Raw genomic sequence first — 22,740 nt, forward strand, 5'->3', positions numbered from 1 at the left:
GAATCGAATGCTTTCTCGGTAGTTTTTTCTTTTTCACATGGCCTAACTAAATCAAGCTCCTCAGCTGGAGTTCTTAAGCAATACTTTTTACTTGCCTGAACACAAAGCAAAGAAGACATTTGCATATCACTGTGTGAAGACAGCCACCGTGAGATGAGCCCCAACCAGAAAGTGGCCATTCCAGAGCTTTTTTTCTCTTCATTTGTTTATTTCATCGTGAGAGAAAAGGCACTAAAGCAAAGTGGTGAGCGATGGTGACTTGAAATGACAGAGAAAGAGTGACAAAGTCATGCTCACTTGAGAAAGTTTACAGAGTCACGCACGCACGCACGCACGCACACGCAAAAAAACAAGGTCAACAAAGAACAAAAATGCTGCAAACGTCCTTCAGTGTGTTTGTCGGCTTAGTGTTTGCTTTCCTTCGCTTTATAAATAAATGACAAAGAAACACTTTTTGCAAAATGACAACGGAAGGCTCAATTACAACGCCCCGAGAGCGAGCGCCTTTGAAAGCGGCCTCGGAATTGGGGTCATAGTCATGCGGATGCCGTTTCCAACTTGGAAAAAGACCACAAGTGTACAAAATTGAAGGTTTGAAGCTCTTTCAGGAACTTATTTTCAGAAACTTATTTTCATTCTAGAGTAAACAGATTTCAATTTCATAAATCTATATATATAGATATATATCTATATATATGTATATAATAATAATAATAGAGACATTATTAAAAATAATTTCCAAATTTATAGTTCTTCATAGGAAAGTTAAAGATACTGCGGTATGCTTGCATAACTTAGACTAATGCTAGAGCAGACGACCTTTTGTGATTTCTTGCAACATTTAAACACGCCGCCGCTTGAGTGGGTTAGGGGAAGAAAGTCAAATTGCCTTGGCATGGCGTCAAGGAGAGCCACTTGTCGCTTTCCGCTTGATTATGACACCTTTCCGTCCAAAACTTGGTCAAGTAAGCTCAACTTTCTTTTTTTAAACGGAATGAGAAGTGAGCCCAAGGGTTGTCACGGTAACACTGCCGAGTGCGGTGAGGAACGTACGCTGATCACAGGGTTGATCCAGAGCGAGAGCTTGGGGCATCTGGAGGTCAGTCAGTCGGTCGGTCGGTCACTCGCTGGCTGGCTGGCTCAGTCACAGGTTATCTTTGAAGTAGCCCAGCTTGGCCAAGGACATCTCCCGGCGCAGCTGCATCACCTCCCAGAACATCTGTTCTGCTAAACACACACACACGCACGCACGCACACACGCAGCAGTTGAATGGCAACGTCCCCACTTCCAGTTATCTTCTCCTGAGGGAGAAACGCTGCCCTCTGCTGGTCACACTTTGACATTGCATCCTACTTATGACCCCCTTCTACATTGTTTGCACATTTGTCTATTCATATTTTTCCATTCATTTATTGACAGCATGTTAATCAAATTTACTCTCCCGTTTCTTTAGTTTTCAGTAGAAATACTTTAAAAGCGTCCGTTTAAAGACAATCAAATGGAGATGGGACGTTATGACGACGACAACATTGTTCGTTAGCATTTTCTTGTGCCCCCCTCCCCCCCCCCCACGCATCGCTCAGCCCGACTTCCTGTTGCTGTGTGAGCGCAGAGCGTTGCCGCTTACCGTCTTGCTGCTTGACGAGCCCCTGGTGGATGTAACGGATGTAGGTGAAGAAATTACACACCGCCGTGATCTGACACACAAGCAAGTGACAATGTGAGGCACTCTGCGTTTTGGAGGCTGTTCATCGGCGGCGTCCTCACTCGGTATCGGCAGTACGGGGACACAAAGTAATAGTTGGGCGAGTCCCCAAACTTGATTCTGTGCTTGCAGGTTTTGGTCTGTCCACTCAGGGCGCACTTCCTACGACACACACAAACGTTTGCATGGCGGTCGGACACCGGGCGAGGAAGCTTGAGGAGGCGTGGTCTCACTTTGGTCCGCCGCACTCCACCGCCGAGGCTTTGACGACGGGCAGCGGCTGGAAGCCCACCGGCTCCACACTGAGCGTGTTCTGCTCCACCGACTCCAAGATGGCCGAACCCAGCTGAGGAGGAGTCAACAAAATGGTGTTGAACTTTCAGACGTTTGAGAGCATTGCACGCTGACCTCGCTCTTGCTGAAGGTGAGGCAGGGGTAGATGTCCTCGCGGTAAACTCGTTCCAGGAAGCAGCAGCGGCGGTCCAGCGTGGGCTCCCCCTTCCAGGCCTTGAACTCGCTGAAGAGCTGCGCATCCGCCTGCAAGCAAGACACCGCGCCGCCGTGAGCCGGCGCTCAAGCGGGCTCGGGCCGGAGCGCTGCCCTGCGCTGCGCTGCGCCGCGCCACCTCTCGACACTCCCGCACGATGGGCTGCGTGGCCGACGGGTCGGCCTGCGTTCCCAGGATGGCCGAGGAGGTGCTCTTGTTCCTGCTGTGGCCCTTCCGGAAGGCCGCCTTCCCCCCGCCGCCGCCGCCGCCCACGTTAGGGAGCTCGCCCACGGGAGACGTGGGTGACGACAGCACCAGCGTCTTCAGGGCCTGCACCTCCGCCTGCAGCACATCAATCTGACCGGCAGGAGGGGAGGGCAAAAGAAAAGCTTGAGCCCGGGCGGCAGTGACAAAAAAAGCAACGGCGGGCGACGAGCTCACCTTGCCCAGGGCTTCTTTCAGCTGTTTCTCGGCATTGGCCTGCTTGACGTTGGCCTCCCTCACCATCTTGTGGGCCTCCTGGCGTCATGCCAGCGCAAAGGGCACAGCGTGAGCTCACGAGCAGAAAACACTTCAAAAGGGGCCGCTTACAAACAGCGCCGCCGCCGCCGCCCCGGGCGAGAATTATTCACAATTCATAAGAGGGCATGTGCTTTATTAAAAATGTGACAATGTGCCTTGACTCAATAAAGGCTAAGAAACACTGCTTGTGTGCCAACTTGCTGGCCAAGAAGCAAGTGCAGACAAAAGAGGGGGCGGCGGCAGCGGCGGCGGGACAGACAAACAGACGGTGGAGGCGCACCGACCTGGAAGAGGCTGGCCGTCAGCTCCTCCAGCTCCTGGCCCAGCTGATCTCGCACTTTTGACAACCTCTCACACTCCTCATCCTTCAACAGCAGCTCCTTACGCACGCACGCACGCACGCACGCACACACGACAACATGCGGCCAATGGCGAGCAAAACAACCGTGACATGAAGAAACAAAGAAAAAGAAAACATAAGTTGCATCCTCAATGACATCAAAATCAAATGTGTGGGAAATGGCTCACAGACACACACACATGCATTAAACAAAAAGGCAGGAGGAAAAACGCACCTGGCCAAAAAGAAATAAAAATGGTAACAACTAAAGCAAATATGGAAGTGTTTCTCTCACACACGCGCGCACACAGGTACACACAGAGGCGCGCACGCGCGCACACACACACACACACACACACACACACATTCCCGCAGACACGAGCAAGAATCGGGAGTTACCCTCTGCGCTTTGGCCAGCTCGTCCTTGAGCCGCTCGTATCCTTTCTCTCGCACCTCCGTGACCGAGGGGCCGCGCAGTCGCGAGAAACTGTCGCTGAGGCCGCCGCACTCGTCGCCGCCATCGTCGCCCGACAGGAAGTTGCTCTCGACGCCGTCCGTCTCCGGGCCCTGCGCGCTGGACGGGCAGGTTGACAGATTTTGGCAAAGGAGGCGGGAGGGGCCAAACCGAAGCGGACACGGCGCCAAACGGCGCCAAAGGGGACACCATGCCAACGGCGCCGGCTCACCTGCCGTTGCGAGCGTGCGTGGGCATGGAGTAGACGGGCCGCGTGGGCAGCTGGTCGGCGCGCAAGCCGGCGGGCGGCGCCCCCAGCGAGTGCGTGCGGTACAGGGACGTGGGCGGCGTGCTGTGGCGGGCGCCCGGCCGCTGCTCCGCCTGCCACAAAAGACGGCGCCCGGTGGTTCAAGCGTCGGACCTGACATGGCTGGCTACTTCTTTTCTATTGCTTATGTTTGTACGCCTTGGTGCCAAGGACCTCTGTGGAACCAAGTGCAGAAGCTACATTTCCAGTCAAGTGGTGTTTTGGCGTCATCTTGTGAACTCCTGACTTCTTGGAAGGTTTGCATGCGTAGATACCTGCAGCAGGTCGGGCGTGGTGGGCGAGGCCAGGTTGACCTCGTGGAAGCCCTCCAGGGTTTCGGCGTTAGCGGGAGCGCTGCTGCGGGCCATGGCGGCGGCTGCTGCTGCTGCTGCTGCTGCGGTTCATCCTTCACGCTGCAGGTTAGCACAAAAAACAAACGGCGTCACGTGCACATGACAACCAACGGCCTGTCACGCCAAGCGAGTCAAGGATGTGGAATAAGACGCTGGGCTTTGCGCGGACGTGACGTGTTGATGGATTCTGGCTCGGCCCATCGCCATGGAGACGGGCCATCCGGAACCCGCGGTAACCTGACACCCACCGCAAAGGATGCCGGGTAGGGATCCAGTTACTGGTCACATGACTTGGACTGAGGCTGTCTCGCCATTCTCCAAACAAAGTGCAACTGGCTACGTCTTTTTGTGTGAAGCAAAGGAAGGACGGACGGACGCAAAATCCAACACCATCTGAAGGACGCTTGAAGTGACAGACACATGTTAAGATGCTGGTCTTTAGGAAGCAAGAAATGAACGATGGAAGCAATGACAAAAGAGGTCGGAAAGGAATGGCACAAACCGAGGTTGAAACGAAGGCAACTTTAATGTTGGCAGGAATCAGTCAATCAATCAATCAATCAATCAATCAATCAATCAATCAATCAATCAATCAATCAATCAATCAATCAACACATCAGGCTGAAAGGCTAAATGCAGTACTTGAGTCCCATTGCAGCTCCAACACACCTTCCTGTCACTTCATCGTAACCACGGATGACACCAAATGACTTGAAAGACGGAAATTCCAAAAATGTGCTTTTTGCACATGATCAAATAATCTGGCGAGCCGGTTAGTTGCGCGTCAACTGACAGGTTGGTCGAGTCACCTGAACGCACCAGATAAACAAGTCTCGAGCTAACGCTGTCAGTAATACTTCATGATTCGGTTGGTTTTTTTTTTTGTAATTATTTTATTGTTTTGGTCGCTTACAGTGTCCCCTGGGTGCCTAAAAGGCGCGTGTACCTAAAGTGTATTATCTTTAAATCCTGCTCAACACGCCGCTAACAGTTAGCTTCGAGCTAACATGCTAAATCCCCACTATGTCGGCCAACGTCAACTGGCGAATATGTAACAAATGACGTACTCGCCTTGATTCGACGGGATGTTTGGAGAGTTTTTAGGCAGTCAGAGTGGAGTTTAAAAAAGAAACCAGCAGCATCGAAAACGTCGTTAAATGCATCTGAAGTGCCAATCTGTTACAGAAGGGTGCGGGTCCGATAATGGACGCATGTAACCCATTTAGCGTCTCGGCTAGCTCGCGAAGCGACTATATTCTTGTCATTTCTCTTTCCCGTTGAGTGAAAGTTGCGGGGCACTCACCGGACCTGTGTGCGGACAGAAGCCGGGCGTCGGGCCGCCTCCCCCCGGGAATTTGAAGCTGACAAACGACGCTCGCTGGTGGCGGTGCGCTCGTTAACGCAGCCCGGCCGGCGCAGGTTAACTCGGGAATGGTGCGTTCAAGCCTACTCGGAAACCAGCAACACACCTTACAGGCGCGATATTGTTGTTGCGATTCAGACGACAAACTGTGAAAAACGTCATTCTTGCGAGGTGATATCCATGTGACACATACAACCATGAAAATATTCTCCTCTTTGTGTTTGTTTCTATATGAGTAATAAGACTATGTGTCTATATGAGTGCAAATATCGCTTTAATGAAAAGTAACTATGACAGCACAGTGAAATGCGTATCCATTTGCTCCACAGGGTGGCGCCAAAGACTACAGGACCAACGCGCTCAGCGTTTGGTAAAGGATGCTTTATGGGCGAATAAAGAGCGTCTTTGAACGCGTGACACACCTGAGAACAAACAGAGGACATTTCCTGCGTGTTTCCCCAAAACCTTAAGTTGACTTGCTCCGTGCACGCGCACGTCAGTCACACGCAGGCAGGCCGGCCGGCCGGCCGGCCGCGAGGGGCGGGGCTTGTTGTGCTGTTGGCCACTCTTAAGTTTGCGCGTCATCCAGTCAAGGTGGAGTCAGCAGGCGGCAACACAAGTGGGACTTCTTTTAGCAGAAAAAAAATCTATTTCTGTCCGGCAAGACATTTTGCAAGAGGATGGATATTACACATTGAAAGGTAAATTGTCTTTCACCTCTACGCTTTGATTTGTGTCTACCCCCCACTCCAAACCATGCTGATGCAAATGAAGAATTTCGAAAATTGGACCGGTTTTGTCATTTCCAAGCTCAGCTCTTTCATTAGATCACTTAAGTCATGTAGTGTTGATATCAATTTGTACATTTTGGCTATACTGTGACACTTTTGGTCAATTGAAAGCCATAAAAAAAACTTTGTTTAAATTCCTTGATAGTTATTGCATTAAATCCGACAATTTGGGGGTAAAATGGGTTTGATCCTAGACTAAATATTGGTGGTTTTTTTTTTGTTTTTTTTATGTCTTCTGCTCTGTGCCTTTTATCAATCATTTGTGACACAAATGAGCAATTTCATGGCGTATGCGTGACATTGGAGCTTGTTTGCCTAAAGGGCTTGTAAAATTGAACAACACTTCAAGAAGGCACTACTTTGTTGTCCAGTTCTTCCAAAAAACCGACTAGTTGAAGACTGATCCCAAAACTAATTGCTTTGAGTTGCATGGAGAAATCTTAGTACATTTCCATTCCAATTGTGTGTGTGTGTATTGATGTCATTTTAAACCATCAATATAATTGCACAAGGCGAAGTGGGGCACTGGGAGAGAAAGGGACGCACGCACACCGCTGAATGTGCCTTTCACCGACAGAAATGTTGAAACAGGGCAGAAGAAGCGTGCTGAGATAATAATTTGATGACAGAATGAGCGCGTGAATAAGTTAAAGGGACGTGTTCCTGAGGAACGCGTGCGGTGGCGAGGTTTCGGGCCGAAGAGCCGGTTGTGGACGTGTGTGTGTGTGTGTGTGTGTGTGTGTGTGTGTGTGTGTGTGTGTGTGTGTGTGTGTGTGTGTGTGTGTGTGTGTGTGTGTGTGTGTGTGTGTGTGTGTGTGTGTGTGTGTGTGTGTGTGTGTGTGTGTGTGTGTGTGTTCCGGATCAACAGGTCCGCCTGGCGCCGCTGCGTTTTTGCTTCACAAGTCATACCGCGCTACCTCGACCTCGGAGTTTTTGTTGATCCGTGACCAGGCTCGCAACTCAATTTACTCATGCGACCGAGATTCTTGAGTCATCCGGTGAGGGAAAGCCTTTCAGCCTTTCCGACTTTTTGACGTCTGCTCGCCAGATCGAGGCGAAGCGACCATCTGCTGACTCCTCGGATTAAGGAGCCGAGATGACTCCGCTCGCGTCCTAGTGCCGAGATGTCCGAAGGCCGGCCGAGCCCTTCCGCCCTCATCCTGGACATGGCCAGCAATCAGCGGTGGTCCCGAGTCAACGGCGCATTGGACCGCAGCACCAGGCCGCGGGTGAGCATGGCTGAAAAGCTGGCTAAGACACAACCGTGACGACAATGACTGTTCTGGCCTCTACTGAGTGCAGCTCGCTGTCTGAACGTAGGTAAAGACAAATAGGGCCATTTCTGAATGCTAAGAGTCAAGGGAAGGACAGAAGAGCCTTGTTCTGTTGTGCAAGCAACAAGTGCGTCAGATGATCTGCAGGTTGTTGACACAAAACACACAGTCAGCGTAATCACACCTGCTCGACAACCTTCACACGCCATCCATTAGCAACGCACGGGTCGAACCGGTTCCACCGCACTCCTTGTCGGGTGCAAAGCCAGAGCTCGCTTACACCGCACTCCTTGTCGGGTGCAAAGCCAGCGCTCACTTACACCACACCGTCGCAGATGCCGGCCGGCCGCGCGCGTGCTGCTGCTGCTTGCGCGTTGATCTCCCGCCGTTTTCAGTCCTTCTCGTTGACCTCCGCAGGATGAAGACACGCTGCGCTTTCTGAGCCCCGAGGAGAAGGAGTGTCTGCAGTTTTTTGAAGAGACCATCGGATCGCTGGAGAACAGCTTAGAGGAGGACGAGCTCAGGACCGGACTCAAGTCTCCGGCGAGCGGAATCCTTCTTTCCAGCCAGATGGATGGGCGGCCCGGAACCCCAGATCTCTACACCGCGCACCCTCTACCAGCCAGACATCTCAGCGCTAAAGATCAGGACATTATAGACCTGGTACGCCCAGATCCGGACACGATGCTTGCCAAATTCAAGCCGACCAGTCCAGGTACCGCATCGCTTTCTTACGCCCGAGCAAATCCATTCCAGTGTCTTAGCATCTTGAATTTTGCTCTGCTCAGATTTCCAGATGATGGCAATCAACCCTGAGAGCCACTTTGAAATAAAACCCAGGCACGACCCTCTGGACCACTATGAGACAGAAGGTCGCGCCTACCACCCGGCAGGCTCCGTCCCCACCCCGGTCCTTATTGCCAAGAAGATCGCCGAGAACCAGGCAGTAGGTGCACCCAACAACAGTTCGGCTCTCCTCCAACGCCAGCGTAGTCAGGAGGGTGGTGAAAAGTCACCAGACGCCACCAAGCAAGGTCCTCCCACCTTGGCCAAGCCGACCAGGTACCCGGCCAACATCAGTAGGATTCTCGGCAACAAAGAACTCCAGAATCAGCCGGTACCTAATGTGAACCTCCAAGACAGGCGGGCGCTGATGCTATCCAATCTGCCGGGGGCACCCCCGGCGCTCTCGCACGACGATTCCAAGCCACATTTGGTGCCCAAGTTGCGAAATGCCCCCGCGCGCAGCCATTCCTTCAAGGACCCCACACCCGAGAAAACCAGGATGGAAGCGCTGTCTAAGCTGGGCCTGGCCAAGGACAGAGACAGAGACATGTCAGGAGGCCCGCCAGTCCACGACACTGTTGACAGCGTGGCGCCAAGTCCTAGCCCTAGCCCTAGCCCTAGCCCAAGTTCAGAGACCGCTGTCACTAGGTCTTTGGAATCCAGGCTTCGGCTAACAGAGACGGGTATCCGTGCGCCCGCCGACTCCAAGGTTCCGGCACCTCCACAGAGCGTCTTGTCCGTCGTGAAGACAGAGGGTCTGTCTTTGGAGCCCCACAGCAGCTTTGACAACAGAAAGGCTCCAGTGAGCCCACCTCAGTCAGACATCATATCGCCAGAATTGAACAGCTTTGGGGGGAAATCCATCGTGGTGGCTCCAGGTCGCCCGAAGAAGGAACCCCGGGGGACGCCTCCGGCGAGCTCCGAAGCCAAAGCCCTTCCTTCGGCGCTGGCCAACCTCAGTGAGTTCAACAACTATGGAGGAAAGTCCAAAGTTCTGAACCCCGCGACCGCCAGGAGCGACCTCCCCGACATCCTCAGCTCCCACATTGACGTGAATGCAAACCTGCCCGTCGAAGTACAGCCCCTACCGGCCGAGCTCAACAGCTACGGGGGCAAGAGCCGCACCATCAACCCCGCCGTCGGGATACAGCGCCGCCGCGCCGACGGTCAGACCGGGGCTTCCAAAGGCCCAGCTCCCACGCCGGCGCCCAGAGCCCCTCACGTGGCGGCTCGCGCGGACGCCAAGCGAAGAGCCGCTCCCATGTTTCGCCCCCAAGGTATCACCGTGCAGTTTTCCGGCCGGGGGGCAACCGAAGAATCTCGCAAGCAAGCGCTGAAGAAACTCGGGCTGCTGAAAGAGTCGGGCTGAAAGGTTAAGGTGCGGCTAATTACTCGGAGGAGACGGACCTGCACGGCCAGTTCTCCTTTCTTGGCAATTGAAAAACTGCCGCTGATGTTTGCAAAGGGAACCTCCATTTTTAGCGCTCTGTTTACCGACAAAGTTTTCGTCAAACGCTTGGGGAGAAAGTATACGTGGTTGTAGGGCAAAAGGCTTTTTGGGAGACTCTGGGCAGGAGGTTATTTTTACTCAGTGGCCCAGCCTCTGACACGAACCACAAACTCTGGAATGGGATTTTCACTCTGCGTTGGGCTGCAGGGAGGACCACGGCATTGTACTGAGCAGACCCAACCGCAGTGTCTGCAAATATCTTTTCATTGCTCCCGGCTAATTGGCAGGTTAGGACCATGCCGATCCCTATTTATGTTTGCGCGCGCGCGTGTGTGTGTGTGTCCGCACGCCTGCCTGCCTGCCTGCGCATGCGTGCGCTTTCAGACTCCGGCTCCTGTAGTTAAGCTACAGTAACTTATGAAGTATATTTCGCGACGTGATGGTTCCACAGTGTTACTGCTGTTGGAAAAACATCTCGTGAATGTTGTTTACAGACTCCGGTTTTCTCTGTAGCCCATCTACAGTTCCTATGAAGTGTTTCCTCTACTGTACTTGACCAGTCAAGAGTCCCAACTTATCGTGTGTACAAAATGATGTATCAACAAAGACGGTCGGTGTTGAATGTGCGCGCCGTGTTTGTGTGTGTGTGTGTGTGTGTGGGGCAATCATTAAAGCCAATCATGAGACGGCTTTGTGACTCGAGTTCTTTGGAGTGACTGTGGAATGTCAAGAATGAGTTGGCGGGCGCTGTTCAATGATTGCCGCCGCGGGTGGAATATTTCACCGGCAAAGAGCCAAAACAGCAGAAGGCTTGAAAGGTGCGCAAGCCCGTTTCGATGTTCTTGTAAAATCATGCACGTCAATCAAAGTGAAACGCTTGAATAGGACACAAAAACAGTGTATTTGGGTTAGCAAAGGGGATTGATTCATCTTAAAAAGCATCAACGCATTTTCTGCTGCTTGGTGTTAAGCGAGAGGATGCGAGGATGACGTTACTGGAGGTGAAAAAAACCAACAACAAAAAAAACCCCAGTTACACGCTCACAAGAGTGTCACGGCCAATGCGCTGCGTCTCGCTCACAACTGAACGTGTACATGCTACTTTTCAGAAATTGAAGAAGGAAGCAAAAATGCACGAGACCCTCTACAGGTGAAGCCAGGATGAATATTGCAACGTCGACACGAGGCAAAAGAAAGAGAAAGCAAGTCGTCCGGCCCGGGTTCCGTTGGAGGCTCATCCGGAAACGTGGCCCCAAAAGCGCCTTCAAGTGCAAATTGCTCACGCTGCTACTTTTGCACCACACGGATGACGTTCCCGAGTTGGCTTGAAAAAGTCGTCCCGCCCCCTCTTAAAAAAAAAAAAAATCCCTCCCTTCATCTCTTTTGTCTTGTCGTGTGATTTGTAGCACGAGGCCTTGACTGTCCGTTTTGTGGAGGTCGGTCAGCCAGCCAGAAGCCGCGTCTCTTCCACACTTAATACTTTAGTTTGTCATGTCAGTCAACAGCCAAAAAGAAAAACGTTTGGATGCCCCGGCTGGCCGGCCGCCGCCGCCGCCGCCTTGCTCTGTCTGTCTGTCCTCTCCGGGCCAGGCAGGGGACAAGGGCTCTGTCCCGCTGCATCATCTTTGGAGGTCTTGCCCCCTTCCTACCTGCCGCCGGATGGACGGGTTCCCTCCAAATTTCTCCCTCCTCTTGCTCATCCTTCGCTCTGTCGCTTGCTCAGCTGAGGACGGCTCAGCGTCTCCTGGGGACGGACGGGCCGGATGAGACGGCGTCACCGCATTCCATTTGCGGAGCGTTTTGACCTTTTTGTCGGCCATCTCACCTTCCTCCAGTCTTGAAGATGAGGTCGGCGTTGGGGGCACCTTTGGGGTGCTGGTAGCGGGGCCGGCGCTCGCGGTTAGTGTTGGCCTGCGCCGGGCGCTGGGCCAGGGACTGCAGCATCTCTGCAACGCACAAAGGTCAGCGGGAGCTTTGAGACGACCGCCACCCGGCCCGGCGGACTGGCGCGGGCTGGTACCTTGGTAGTCCTCCTGCTCCTGGCGCTCGTTGATGTCCAGGGTGAGTTTCTTCATCCGCATGCGCTCCTCCTGCTCGGCCTGCTGCTGGTTGAAGTGGTTGGCGGCCAGGTGCGACGACAGCGGCACGTTCAGGATCTTGAACTGCGCGACACCAACGTTTCATTGGTTTGTCAACTTTCCGCACTGTTGATTTGAAATCATTTGTGACTATATTTGTTCTCCAAAATGGATGGCTTGTTATTCTTGTCATGGTATTTCGAAAGCGGGCCGGCTGTTTGCAATGAAACAAAAGCAAATTGAAATGTCGACATGTGCTAGAACCAACCGGAGAGCGCGCATAAAGACTAGTGTGTGTGTGTGTGTGTGTGTGTGTGTGTGTGTGTGTGTGTGTGTGTGCGCTTGTTGTACATCTAGCAGGATGTTGTGCGTACTTTTCCAGCAATTTTCTTGGTTTCACGTGAAACTGTGGACACACCCTACAGAGCAGGAGAGGCGGCCAAGGCACACATTCCCCAGCTGAGGCTTGCCAGCATGCACACGCACACACACCCCCGCGCACACACACACGCACACACACACAGACGCTGCCCACAGTTGGAGAGTCAATATTATTGCTGTGTGAATGTCTTTTTGCCCGGGCCCATGTGTCCTCTGCTCATGTCTACAGTATTTCTGTGGGCCATTTGGCAGCAGAGAAACCCACACGACTTCATCTTCATCTTGATTGTCATGCGCGTTTACGGCGGTGGCGCTCACCTGCTGCTTGTTGCCCTTGCGCGTGAGCATGACGAACTGCATGGTGTCGGAGACGTCGGCCTCGGGCTCGGCGAGGCACGCCGGCTGGCCGGAGCCTCCCTTCCTCAGCTGGCTCTTCAGCTGCAGCGGAATGGCCACGTCCAGCTGGTGCACCTTCACCGTCTCGCTGCTCCGCTGCTGCGGGCCGCAATTTTTGCGATGACAAATGAGACGGTGCGCGGGTGCTGGCAGAGGTGGCGGCCGTGGCGCCGTACGTACCTGCAGGTTCTCCAGCATCATCTTGTCCAAGGCTTGGATGAAGTCCTCGTCCTCGGCGCACGCCACGTGCTTGAGTCCGCCGCCGCGGATGGTCACCTCCTACCGTTGCAAAGCAGAAGTCAAGCGTGTCGAGAAGCAAGTCTGGAGTTAAGTCGAGCACAAGCGGCAGCGCTCACGTTGTTCTCCTCGTCCGTCTCATTTTCTTTGTTGGAGTCGGTCAGGTCGTCGGTGTTCTCCTCTTCCTCTTCCTCCCGCTCCTCCTCCTCATTGTCGGACGCCTCCTGCGGAGAGCCGCGGAAGAGCGATGAGCCCGCCGCAAAGGAGGCTGAGGCCGGACGGCGGACGCACATCCTCCTCGGGTTCGTTCATTTCGCTCTCGTTGCCCGACTGCTCCTCCGTCTCGGCGCCGCCCTCCTCGTCTTCGTCGTCCTCGTCCTCGTCCGGGCCTTCGCTCATGGCGCTGGAGCGGCCGTCCTTCTCCATGGCGAGGCCTGCGGAGAACACACACGAGCGCTCGTTTTCATCATCATTGTCAACGTTACGATAGAAACATTTCAATTCCATAAACACCCCAGTTTGGAGTATGAATTTGCACAGGAGCCCATCTGAGCTGCCTTCTCCAGACCAAGTGGTTCTGAAGCGACCTGGCGGGGAAGGAATGTCTCTCCAAGCTTACACAAAAGCGCCAGTGTTCACCTTGGGGCCGCTCCATTACGCCACAGACGCACTTTTTTTTTTTTTTTTTTTGCAAACGTAGTATGAAAATATTTTCCCAAACTCACAAAAGTTCTGAAATGACACCCTAAGGCCAATACCCCAGATACTGTGTGAGGGCTGTCTTAGAAACGTCCAGTGAACCTCAAGACCAAGCCCCCTCCCTTTTTTTTTTTTTTTTTACATTACACTCCCAAGGCGGGAGAAGGTGGCTGACACCTGAAATCCGGCAAACAAGGCCGGCATTCTCCTGGGCCGCGGAGTGACACGCAACTACACAAACATCCTCCCTCAGACATTCGGTCTTCTCGGAGGGAGGGAGGGAGGGAGGGAGGGGCACCCGGAAGGGCGGAGCCTGGCGCAGTGCAACGCACTGATTGGGAGACAGAGAACGATGCCTTTCATTCATTCGAAGCGCACGGACGGTCTCCATTGTTATCGCACCCGATGACTTTGTCGCCAATGAGGCTCAACTGCACCCTCAGACGCAATTTGTTCAGGAATGCCGTCGGGCCAAAAGGAAAAGAGCAGCTCAACCAGTCAGACGGGATGTGAGCAAATAGCGCACGTACGGTGTCCTTCCTCCATCCGATCGGGTCCTCACCCAGTTTGACGAGCACCTCTCTCTCCAGGTCCGCCACCTGCCTGCTGGCCTCCTCCAGGGACGCGCCGATCCTCATTTTGGGCCGCAGCAGCTCCAAGGTGTCGCTGATCATGTAGTCGATGTCGATGGGGAAGGGGTGCTCTTTGGTCCAGGCCTCCACGCTCTTCTTCCACCAGATGTAGCGCTGCATACACACGCACACGCGCACGCACGCAAGCAAGCGTCAGGCCCGTTTGCCCATCACGCCATCACGGGGGTTCCTCACTCACCTGGAAGTAGATGAGGAAGCAGTCCAGCTTCTTCTTGCTGGAGCCCCGGTCAAAGTACTGGCCGCAGGTGTCGAGCAGCGTGCACACCAGGCGGATGCGGAAGAGGTGCTCGGGGGGGTCCAGCGAGCTGGGGCTGCCGTCCTGGTTGACCCCGAAGGAAATGAAGGAGAAGAGCGTGCGGAAGATGACGGCCGACTCCACCATACGGTAGTTGTACAGCTCGCCCAGGAACTTGGCGCTGCTGATGCGCCGCTGGTTGAACTTGGGCTGGTTGACCTGTCGGCCCGCAAAGCCGACACGTCAAGGCTCTGCTTTTGGTGAGTTCTCCTGCTTTTTACGCTTAAGGGTGGGCAAAGTGCGCGGCGGCGGCGGCAGCGGCGGCACCAGCGTACCTCCATGCCCAGCCGTATGTCCTCCAGCACGCCGTCCACCACGTGGATGCCCACGTCCTCCTGGTAGGCCACCAGGCCGGCCAGCAGGTTGGCCACGCAGTGGATGCTGTTGTACTTGACGTTCCAGATGTTGACCATGCAGCAGATCAGGTAGCTCTTCACCTCGGCGTCCTGCCAAGGCAGCTTGCGCATCTGCCTGAGCACCTTCTCGGTGGTGACCTTTGACAGGTCCTTGTAGAGCAGCTTGCGGATGTACTCCTGCAGCGGCGGCCGCTTTTTCTTCACCGTCTTCTCCACCGGCGGCGGGTTGCAGTAGTAGTAGGCGTTCTCCACCATGGTCACGTAGCGCGCGTCCAGATGCTGAGCCTGCTTTTTACGCATCATTTGCTCCTGGAGGCCACATCAATCGTGGAAACAACGTTAACCAAACATAATCGTCATCATAAAAGCAAGAAGACAGAGAAGAGTGGCTGACCAGCAGGACGCTCGTGCGCAGGTGAGAGTCGGGCGACCTGAAGAGGAAGCGCCCGCAGGTCTCCAGCAGGGTGCAGGCCATCTCCACGTGGTGATGCGTGAAGTCGGACAGCAGCATCTGGTGGTGTCACAAATGAACTTGTTGCCATAGAAGAGCTTTGCGTTCCACAATGACATGAATGATCAAATAAATGGGGTCTCGGTACCGCCGGACCTCTGACCAGAAATTCCCTCTGAGAGCGGACGGGACTTTGGCAAGATCATAGAAAAGACGACGGACAGAGCCGTCCAATTCAACAAAGACGTGTCCGGCCACCTTGAGACAATGAAGCGTGTCCGTCTTGGAGAACATCTTGAACTTGGCCAGCTCGCCGATAAACCTGACCGTTTTATTTTTGGTCTCGATGTTGATCTGGTCCTTCTTGCGGATCTGGAAGATGAAGGCGACAGGGAACGTTGTTCAAAGACAGAGACTCTTGGGAGGTGCGGCGAGGTCGCCAGCGCGGGGCCGTACGTGAAACCTGAAGTCTCCCTTCAGCATGGAGCAGAGGTCCTCGGCCACGTCCGACATGCAGGGATGAAGCGTGGCCACCAGGCGGGAGTAAAAAGGCAGCAGATCCAACCTCTGCCGGGGCACGGTGAAGAGCGCGCGCACCAGCTTCCTCCTGTTGGATTTGGTGTTCATGTTCATGCAGAAGTCCATGGCGGCCTGCAGGGAGGGACGCATCCCGCAGACGTTAGGCGCCGGCCCAGCTCTCTCCACGCGCTTTGTGCTCACCTTGTCTATGAGGTCTCTGTTGACGCAGTTTGGCAGCTGCTGGATGAAAGCGTCCACAATCAGCTTCAAGTGAGACCCCGTGCTGGCCTCCTCGTCCTCTTGCTCTAAAAATCACGGCCCGTGAGAAAGAGCGTCCCTACGCGAGAAAGGAAGGGCGGGTCCGTCGGCGGTGTTCTTCATTCACCCTGCTCATCGATGAGCTTTTTGCTCAGCTCGTCACTCTCGGCCTCGTCGGCTCCTTCCGCTTCCAGAGGCTCCTCGGCGATGTCCAGCGCCTCCAGCTCTAGCTCCAGCTCCTCCGCGGTTACAGCGGCCTCCTTCGCCTCCCGGCCGTCTGTCAAAGACAAATAAAGATGCAAAAATGAAAGGTCACGCAGCACCCAAGTAAAACTTGAATTGCTCTGGCTCGGGTGCAAAAAGAGCAAAGACATGATGTTGTGTTGTGTTGTTTTGTTTTCAGAAAAGAAAGGACAGTACAAACGGTCGGATTTGGTCGTGTTGGATAGGAGCAATCAAGGGGCGTGGCCTAGCCAGTAACGTCAGGAAGTGGAGGTCGTTTCAAACGTACCTTTGGCTTCATCCTTGTCTTTGCTTTGTCCGCCGCCCTTGTCGTTGTCCTTGAAGAGGATGGCGGGGACGAAGGCCTTCAGGTCCACCAGGTTCTCGTAGAAGTTGCGAGCGTCTTCGTCCTCCCAGAGGCCGCCTTCCAGGTCGTAGTCTCCGGGCTTGCCGGGGGTGAAAATGTCGATGCCGGGTCCGTGTTCTGCGCAAGGAAGCGAACACGCAAGGAAGCGAAGCTTTATTCCGCCGAGCGGAAGGCGCGCCAGATTGAGGCTGGAGCGAAGGACGGCCTACCTTCCGGCACGATCTTGTCCTGAGGCAACTCTGGCATGTTTTCGTCCAGCAGGTCAGCCAGCGACTGAGTGTTGGCCAGCAGCTTCTGGTAGGACGTGGCAAACTCCTCGTACTGCTTGTGGCGGTCCTCGCTCAGCTCCCCTTTGGAATGCAAGATGCGCCTGAGGAGCACAGGGCACGTTAGCGCTCAGCGAGCGAGCGGGCGGGCGGGCGGGCCGACCGACCGAGCGAGCGGGCGGGCGGGCCGACCGACCGACCGACCGACCGACCGACCGACCGATCTTTGAAAAACAACAATAGCAAAGCCGGCCGAGGTCGACTCCAGCCGGCTAAAGCTCGGCCGACCTGTTCTGCCTCTCGATGTTCTGCAGCTCCCTGTGGTCCTTCTTGAGGTGCTTGGCGAGCGAGGTGAAGTACTCGCGCAGCAGGTTCTGGAAGGGCTGCTGCTTCTCCACGCTGATGATCTCGCTGGGGGGGAAGGCCAGGCCGTACTTGTCTGCAGCCACCTTGACTTTGCGGGGCAGCAGCCCGGCGATGTCGTCGCCGCAGTGCTTGCAGAAGCTGATCACCACCGACACGTGCGTGTGCGTCTCGCGGTCGGCGCCGATGATGTTCTTGAGCTGCTCGTAGATGAGCGACAGGCCCTCTTTATCGGTGAAGAAGCCCACGATGGTGAGCTCGGCCAGGAAGCGCAGGTCGGTGCGCAGCTTGCTGACGTTGGGCGCCTTGTCCTCCTTGCGCGCCTCAAAGTGCTTCTTCCAGGCCTGCAGGAGCAGCGGGGCAAAGTCGCCGTAGCGCTGGTGGAAGAGCGAGCACAGGTGCACGGCGCAGCCCACGTCCGAGATCTTCAGCTTGGCCTCCACCACCGAGCCCACCGCCTCGCCGATGTACTTGCTGAGGTTGAGCGAAGCAAAGTCGTTGGAGAGCGAATCGCGCTGCTGCTCGGTGAGCGTGCGCAGCTTCTTGACGAAGGCCGTGTTCTTCTTCAGGCTGGAGTCCAGGCGGCTGAAGAAGGCCTCTTCCGGACGGCTCTCCTGGGCATTCTGGTTGCGGGCGCGCAGCTCTTTCCGGCAGTGGTGACGCTCCCAGGCCTCCTGGTGCAGCTGCTGACCTTCTTCCTGTTCCCTGGCGCATGGTGAGATCAGATCAGACAATCAGAGTGCTGTGTAATACTTTGACCATGTTTTTGTCTCTATCAAAAAAAACAACAACAGTTTTTATAACAAAAAATTATTTTCCAAAAACGTCTGGCACATGCGCATGTTTTTGAAGTGATGGACAAATTCTCTTTCACATACTTCAGGATCGCAGCTTCCTCCTCGCGTTGCCTTTTGGCCTCCTCCTCCTGAAGCTTCTTCTCCTCCTCCTCCTGCTGCTTCTTTGCCTCCTCCTCCTTCTGCTTCTGCTCTTCCTCTGCCTTCTGTTTCTCCTCTTCTTTCTTCTTCCGCTCCTTCTCCTCTTTCTTCTTCTTCTCCTCCTCCTGTCGCTTCCTTTTCTCATCTTTGCCGCCGTCCTTTTTGCCGCTCATCTTCGCCTCGTCTTTGGTTTTGTCCCGCGGTGTGGCCGCTGACGCTTTCCTCTCCGCATCTCTGTCCTTCTCTTTGTCCTTGCTGCTGGTGGAACAAACGTCTTTCTCATCCATGTTTACTGAGCGCTTGCGTTCAGCAGGCATTCTGACAAAAGCAGGCAACAATGAGTTATTATTCAATTCTTGTATGAAACCAATTGTAAGTACAAAATGGGAAATCACAAGAGATATCTCTCTTAGTTTGAAATACAAAAGGATAGAAATATCCGAGTAATCATCATCATCATATCCTGCTGCACACGCTGGGGTAGCGAGTGTAACGTTGCCATCTAAATTGTAACCCAAGTGAACTCATCTGACCACGCCAAAATCACTTTCAAATGCCACACCAAATTAAAACACATTAGCAGTTCACAGTTATGTGAAATAATGGGCAAAAGCAATGATGAAAGTGACCGCAAACAAAATGTCAAAAAAACGATTCGCCGTTAGCCACTTAGCTTAGCTCCATGGCAGGCACCTTTTCTCGATCAAACGAGACACCGTTGCAAAAAAATAATTAAATCTTACAAATACGTTATTAATAAGAAAGACGAACAACGTGGACTTCTCGTACTTCATGTCATTTGGAAAGACTTTTTCCACGAAACTAACTTGAATCGCTAACACTTCAGGCTCGGCCACTCTGATGGACGCCAAGCAAAAGATGTAAACAAAGCAATCTGACGACGCTTAGGTGCTTATTGGCGAGTTGCTTCACATGTTAACGCACGAAAAAATGCATTTAACTTAGTTTTACAGAACGGGAGATCGTAAATGAACGTTGAGCAAGTTGAAAATGAGATTTTTACCTTTTGGTGGGAGGAAAACAAACATCGGTCATTGACGTTTGATTTCCGTGTGACATAAGGACCCCTCTGTAGCGTAACCATTTCGCCTGACTAAAAACAAAGTGATTTCTTTTCTCTCTCTCACTTTTTTACACATTCGACATAGAGCGGATACTTGAATCCTTTTAGATTGTTATACATGCCGCCATTATTTTATTTCATTATCATTTATACGACGTTTCACAGTTTTGACAGGCGACTCTACTCTGTCCTCATCGAGTTGGTATAACGTCACATAATAGATATAAAAACACGGTTTCAAAGCAAACATTTGCCACAACTCGGTGTTCATTTTGAACTACAGTCCTTGCACTGTGAAATGATTTACCAAATAAATTGCTGAAGACATTACAGCTAGTGTGACGTCACTACAAAGCTGGTCCACGATCAAATGACACATTGAGTTTTTATATCATCACATGTCATGGAAGACAAACGTGACACTTTGGGCAGGCCCTTAAAGCGTAAAGCAGTTAGTTATTCCCAGATAGAGTGCCTTGAGCAGAATTACCCAGTAGCCCTGAATTGTCTCAAAATGTGGTGGTCAATTCCAATTAACGCCTATCTATGCATGGGTCATATTGTGACAGTAAAAAAAAGAAAAGAAAAATCCCCATGAGCCAAGGCACATTGTTGCTCTCATACCTCCCCAAAAAACTCCCAAATCCTTTAACAGTATAGTGAAGAAAGAGCTTGCGTTCATTTCAAGTTCGACTTCAACAGTTATTTGCTCCCATAGGTGGAAACACAGGTTGGTTGTATCTTCTGTCATCGAGTGGAAGCGCATGTAATTGTTCAACCTGTCACTATGTTTCACTGACATGGATAGGACAAGCAAGGATATCATGTTTTTGTGTCAATAACGCATCATTTTCACCACTTTTTCAGTTGCGCGTGCCCCTTGATCGGCTCCTAATTTCCTTCTTCCGGAGCAACGCACCACGGGAGAAATGCCACATATTTCATCCTGTCGGGATCTGAGTCTTTACTTACAAAAGCACATCATAAAATAAAGATTCATCTTAAAAAACATCCCTTATCGTATCCCCCGTCATGGCCTCTGAGCCAGGCGACTTTTTCCCTCCTCTTGTTCGGCCAGCTTGATGTGAGTGTACGACAAGATTCCCACCAGAGTGCAAAGGATCCCCAAAGCCTGCGAGGGAACATGGACCCACACGGTCAGTCGGTGGCAAGCAAATACAGTGCTACGGTGAATTTCATTTGTTCCCTAGCTCGAATCACTCGTTTATCTTTTCTTGAATCACTCAAGGAATTCTTCCAAAACACTGACCTGGTTGAGTGACAGAGGGTCTTGGAAGAGCACGTATCCTCCTATCAGGGTGATGCAGAATTTAAAATGGCCAAACATGTTGTAGCTGGAAAGTTTGGAGTCAAGGGAAACTGAAGAGAACACCATTCCGAATGACACCAATTCTCTTTGGTCATCGATAATGATTGCATTGAGCAAATCTAGTGAAGCTCCATAGAAAGCCAACGTAGCAAATATTTCGTCTCAGCTCAAGCACAACTCGGACACGTCTGAACAAGAAGGGTACGTAACAGCCGACGTGTTTCCGATGATCCAGTAGATGGACAGGTTGACCAGGAATGCCACCACCCCGGAGAAAAACACGATCATCTGGAAAACAAGAGCCCAACGTGACCCAAGTTCAATGCGGAGCCCTGAGGTCAGGCGTGGAGGAAACGACCCCCCCCCCCCCCCCCCCCCCCCCAGAAGCCAACCAGAGCGGGAAGGGACCACGGTCCAAATATTCCTCCGTCGCCCGTGAGCGGCTCAAAGAAGGGAATGATGGCCATCAGGAAGCCCGACGACAGGGGAGCCTGGTAGTACAGAAGCTGCATGGAGTTGACTTGGAGCTCGTGCTGTTTTGTTCCGACCCACTGAAAGACACACAAGCAGGCATAGCTTCAGTGTCCTACATACGTAGAAAATGATACATGGGCCATAACACGCTTAAGTCAAGTAACGGTAGTTCATGGAGTTGGGACAAGAAATACTCAAGTGAGCAGAGATAGTAGCTTAGAAAACAGAAAGAAATCACTCACCACTTGGTAGAGTGATGTCACCAGAACACCCAAGGTGGCAAAAATGGTCCCCAGCATGTTGAAGCGCACGTCGTAGTACGAGTTCAACGTCACACCGATGGTTATCGGGATCTGCAGGACATCAAAACAAGAGCGACTCCTAATCTCTTACTCGACAAACACAAAGCTGTCGTCCACCTGATTGTTTTATAACAAATAAACATTTCGCGCAGAAAAAGAGCTGACCAGCGTGAGCTTAATCTTGTTGGAGAAGCTCTTCTTGTAGTAGGCCGTCTGGATGAGGATGATGACGGGCGTGGTCATGGCCTTGGCCAGCTGGTACGTGCCGATGGAGTTGTTCTGCAGCGACAGGTTGGTGAAGGCCACGAAGCCGCAGAAGCTCAGCGCCAGCCACACGATCTTGCGCAGCGGCAGGCTCTTGGGGGAGAAAACGTCCATCTTCTGGCACACAAACAAGCCCAGCCAGGTGACCGCAAAGTGCACCAGGGTGAGGGTCATGTTGGGGAAGCCGTAGTGCACGTAGATCCACTTGTTGACAAACACGATGCAGATGGACGACAGCAGGTTGGTCAGCAGGCCGGCCGCGATGTGCCGCCGGTTGGCCGACGGGGCCACGAGCTTCTTGGCATCCATGACGCGCTTGACGTTTCGCCACGACGCGCTCAAACTGCACGCAAGCAATGAGAAAGGGGGGGTGGGGGGATTCTTTGCCATTCTCCAAAACTCAATTCCATCATTTTATCATTCAACTTAAATAAATCATCTGACACACATTTTGTTCAGTATTTATTATTGTCTGGCAGCTAAACCACTCTGGTTCATAAATGTGTCAATCTGACTGCGATGTCAATGTCTCACCAGCCACAATCCGAAAAGAAAAAAACAGTTGGAAGCAATGAAGTGACCTCAAGTCAAATGTTTATCAATGACCCAAGATTCTGCCACGCTACCAGAGTTGGTTGGGGTTTTTTTTTTTCTTACCTGGGAACTTCATCTGAAGGCTTCTGCTCCACTGCTCATCAGTGGACCAAACGTAATGAAAGTTCCAGGTCTTTTTTCCCGTGTCGCTGAAACCCAAAAGCCCTGATCCAGCTCTAAACCACTGGGAACTTTTGAATCCGCGTAGCTCGACTCCCGAGCTCAGGCAAAGTTGGACCTTGGGGACCAGATTTCAATTTCGAGAAGAAAGACTGCTCTGTCTCCCATTTCCCGGTTTTTCTTCTTCGCTTAGTGATTAATGGCTGTTGGCAAATAACGTTAAGGTACATTACCGCCGTCTAGCGGTATAAAGGGGGGATCGG

At 52.8% G+C, this 22,740-nt stretch overlaps 4 protein-coding genes and 1 long non-coding RNA gene across 8 annotated transcripts; 2 read left to right on the forward strand and 3 right to left on the reverse strand.

Annotated features, from left to right (window-relative positions):
* Nucleotides 1–187: 187 nt before the first annotated feature.
* Nucleotides 188–5,788, reverse strand: rab3ip (RAB3A interacting protein (rabin3)). 3 transcript variants are annotated; one of them, XM_088367306.1, is made up of 12 exons: nucleotides 5,473–5,788; nucleotides 4,092–4,229; nucleotides 3,742–3,890; nucleotides 3,455–3,629; nucleotides 3,000–3,095; nucleotides 2,635–2,712; nucleotides 2,332–2,550; nucleotides 2,115–2,243; nucleotides 1,940–2,052; nucleotides 1,769–1,868; nucleotides 1,629–1,698; nucleotides 188–1,224 (listed from the first exon to the last, which is right to left on the reverse strand). In XM_088367306.1, exons 2-12 carry the CDS (start codon nucleotides 4,182–4,184, stop codon nucleotides 1,145–1,147), a joined length of 1,302 nt encoding a protein of 433 aa, XP_088223432.1. In that variant the 5' UTR covers nucleotides 4,185–4,229; nucleotides 5,473–5,788; the 3' UTR covers nucleotides 188–1,144. The 3 variants fall into 3 exon arrangements, with proteins under 3 accessions (XP_088223432.1, XP_088223431.1, XP_088223430.1); XM_088367305.1 differs by having other exon boundaries at nucleotides 188–1,227; nucleotides 5,478–5,786; XM_088367304.1 differs by having other exon boundaries at nucleotides 188–1,227; nucleotides 5,473–5,783.
* On the forward strand, nucleotides 5,315–10,523 carry proser2 (proline and serine rich 2). The gene is made up of 5 exons (XM_088367247.1): nucleotides 5,315–5,603; nucleotides 5,862–6,233; nucleotides 7,372–7,552; nucleotides 8,015–8,312; nucleotides 8,386–10,523. Exons 3-5 carry the CDS (start codon nucleotides 7,448–7,450, stop codon nucleotides 9,750–9,752), a joined length of 1,770 nt encoding a protein of 589 aa, XP_088223373.1. The 5' UTR covers nucleotides 5,315–5,603; nucleotides 5,862–6,233; nucleotides 7,372–7,447; the 3' UTR covers nucleotides 9,753–10,523.
* Nucleotides 10,524–10,715: 192 nt separating this feature from the next.
* upf2 (UPF2 regulator of nonsense mediated mRNA decay) lies at nucleotides 10,716–19,530 on the reverse strand. Its single transcript, XM_088367158.1, has 20 exons — nucleotides 19,334–19,530; nucleotides 18,253–18,627; nucleotides 17,300–18,079; nucleotides 16,955–17,115; nucleotides 16,668–16,862; nucleotides 16,284–16,433; nucleotides 16,100–16,203; nucleotides 15,836–16,030; nucleotides 15,638–15,751; nucleotides 15,323–15,439; nucleotides 14,848–15,237; nucleotides 14,456–14,731; nucleotides 14,187–14,370; nucleotides 13,217–13,359; nucleotides 13,045–13,149; nucleotides 12,869–12,967; nucleotides 12,611–12,787; nucleotides 11,854–11,995; nucleotides 11,659–11,779; nucleotides 10,716–11,577 (listed from the first exon to the last, which is right to left on the reverse strand). Exons 1-20 carry the CDS (start codon nucleotides 19,387–19,389, stop codon nucleotides 11,568–11,570), a joined length of 3,894 nt encoding a protein of 1,297 aa, XP_088223284.1. The 5' UTR covers nucleotides 19,390–19,530; the 3' UTR covers nucleotides 10,716–11,567.
* LOC148378974 (uncharacterized) lies at nucleotides 14,002–21,588 on the forward strand. 2 transcript variants are annotated; one of them, XR_015855444.1, is made up of 6 exons: nucleotides 14,002–16,467; nucleotides 16,560–17,649; nucleotides 17,717–17,853; nucleotides 17,944–18,089; nucleotides 20,261–20,550; nucleotides 20,643–21,588. It is a non-coding gene; the product is annotated as an uncharacterized LOC148378974 (long non-coding RNA). The 2 variants fall into 2 exon arrangements; XR_015855443.1 differs by having other exon boundaries at nucleotides 14,003–16,467; nucleotides 20,261–21,588.
* On the reverse strand, nucleotides 20,343–22,673 carry slc35e3 (solute carrier family 35 member E3). The gene is made up of 7 exons (XM_088367337.1): nucleotides 22,421–22,673; nucleotides 21,665–22,106; nucleotides 21,440–21,550; nucleotides 21,116–21,274; nucleotides 20,929–21,011; nucleotides 20,664–20,748; nucleotides 20,343–20,525 (listed from the first exon to the last, which is right to left on the reverse strand). The coding sequence occupies exons 2-7, from the start codon at nucleotides 22,070–22,072 to the stop codon at nucleotides 20,424–20,426; spliced, it is 948 nt and encodes a 315-aa protein (XP_088223463.1). The 5' UTR covers nucleotides 22,073–22,106; nucleotides 22,421–22,673; the 3' UTR covers nucleotides 20,343–20,423.
* Between the last annotated feature and the right edge of the window lie 67 nt (nucleotides 22,674–22,740).

The sequence above is a fragment of the Syngnathus floridae genome, chromosome 22 (assembly GCF_059516105.1).
Source record: "Syngnathus floridae isolate MCC-2025c chromosome 22, RoL_Sflo_1.0, whole genome shotgun sequence".
Lineage (NCBI taxonomy): Eukaryota > Metazoa > Chordata > Actinopteri > Syngnathiformes > Syngnathidae > Syngnathus > Syngnathus floridae.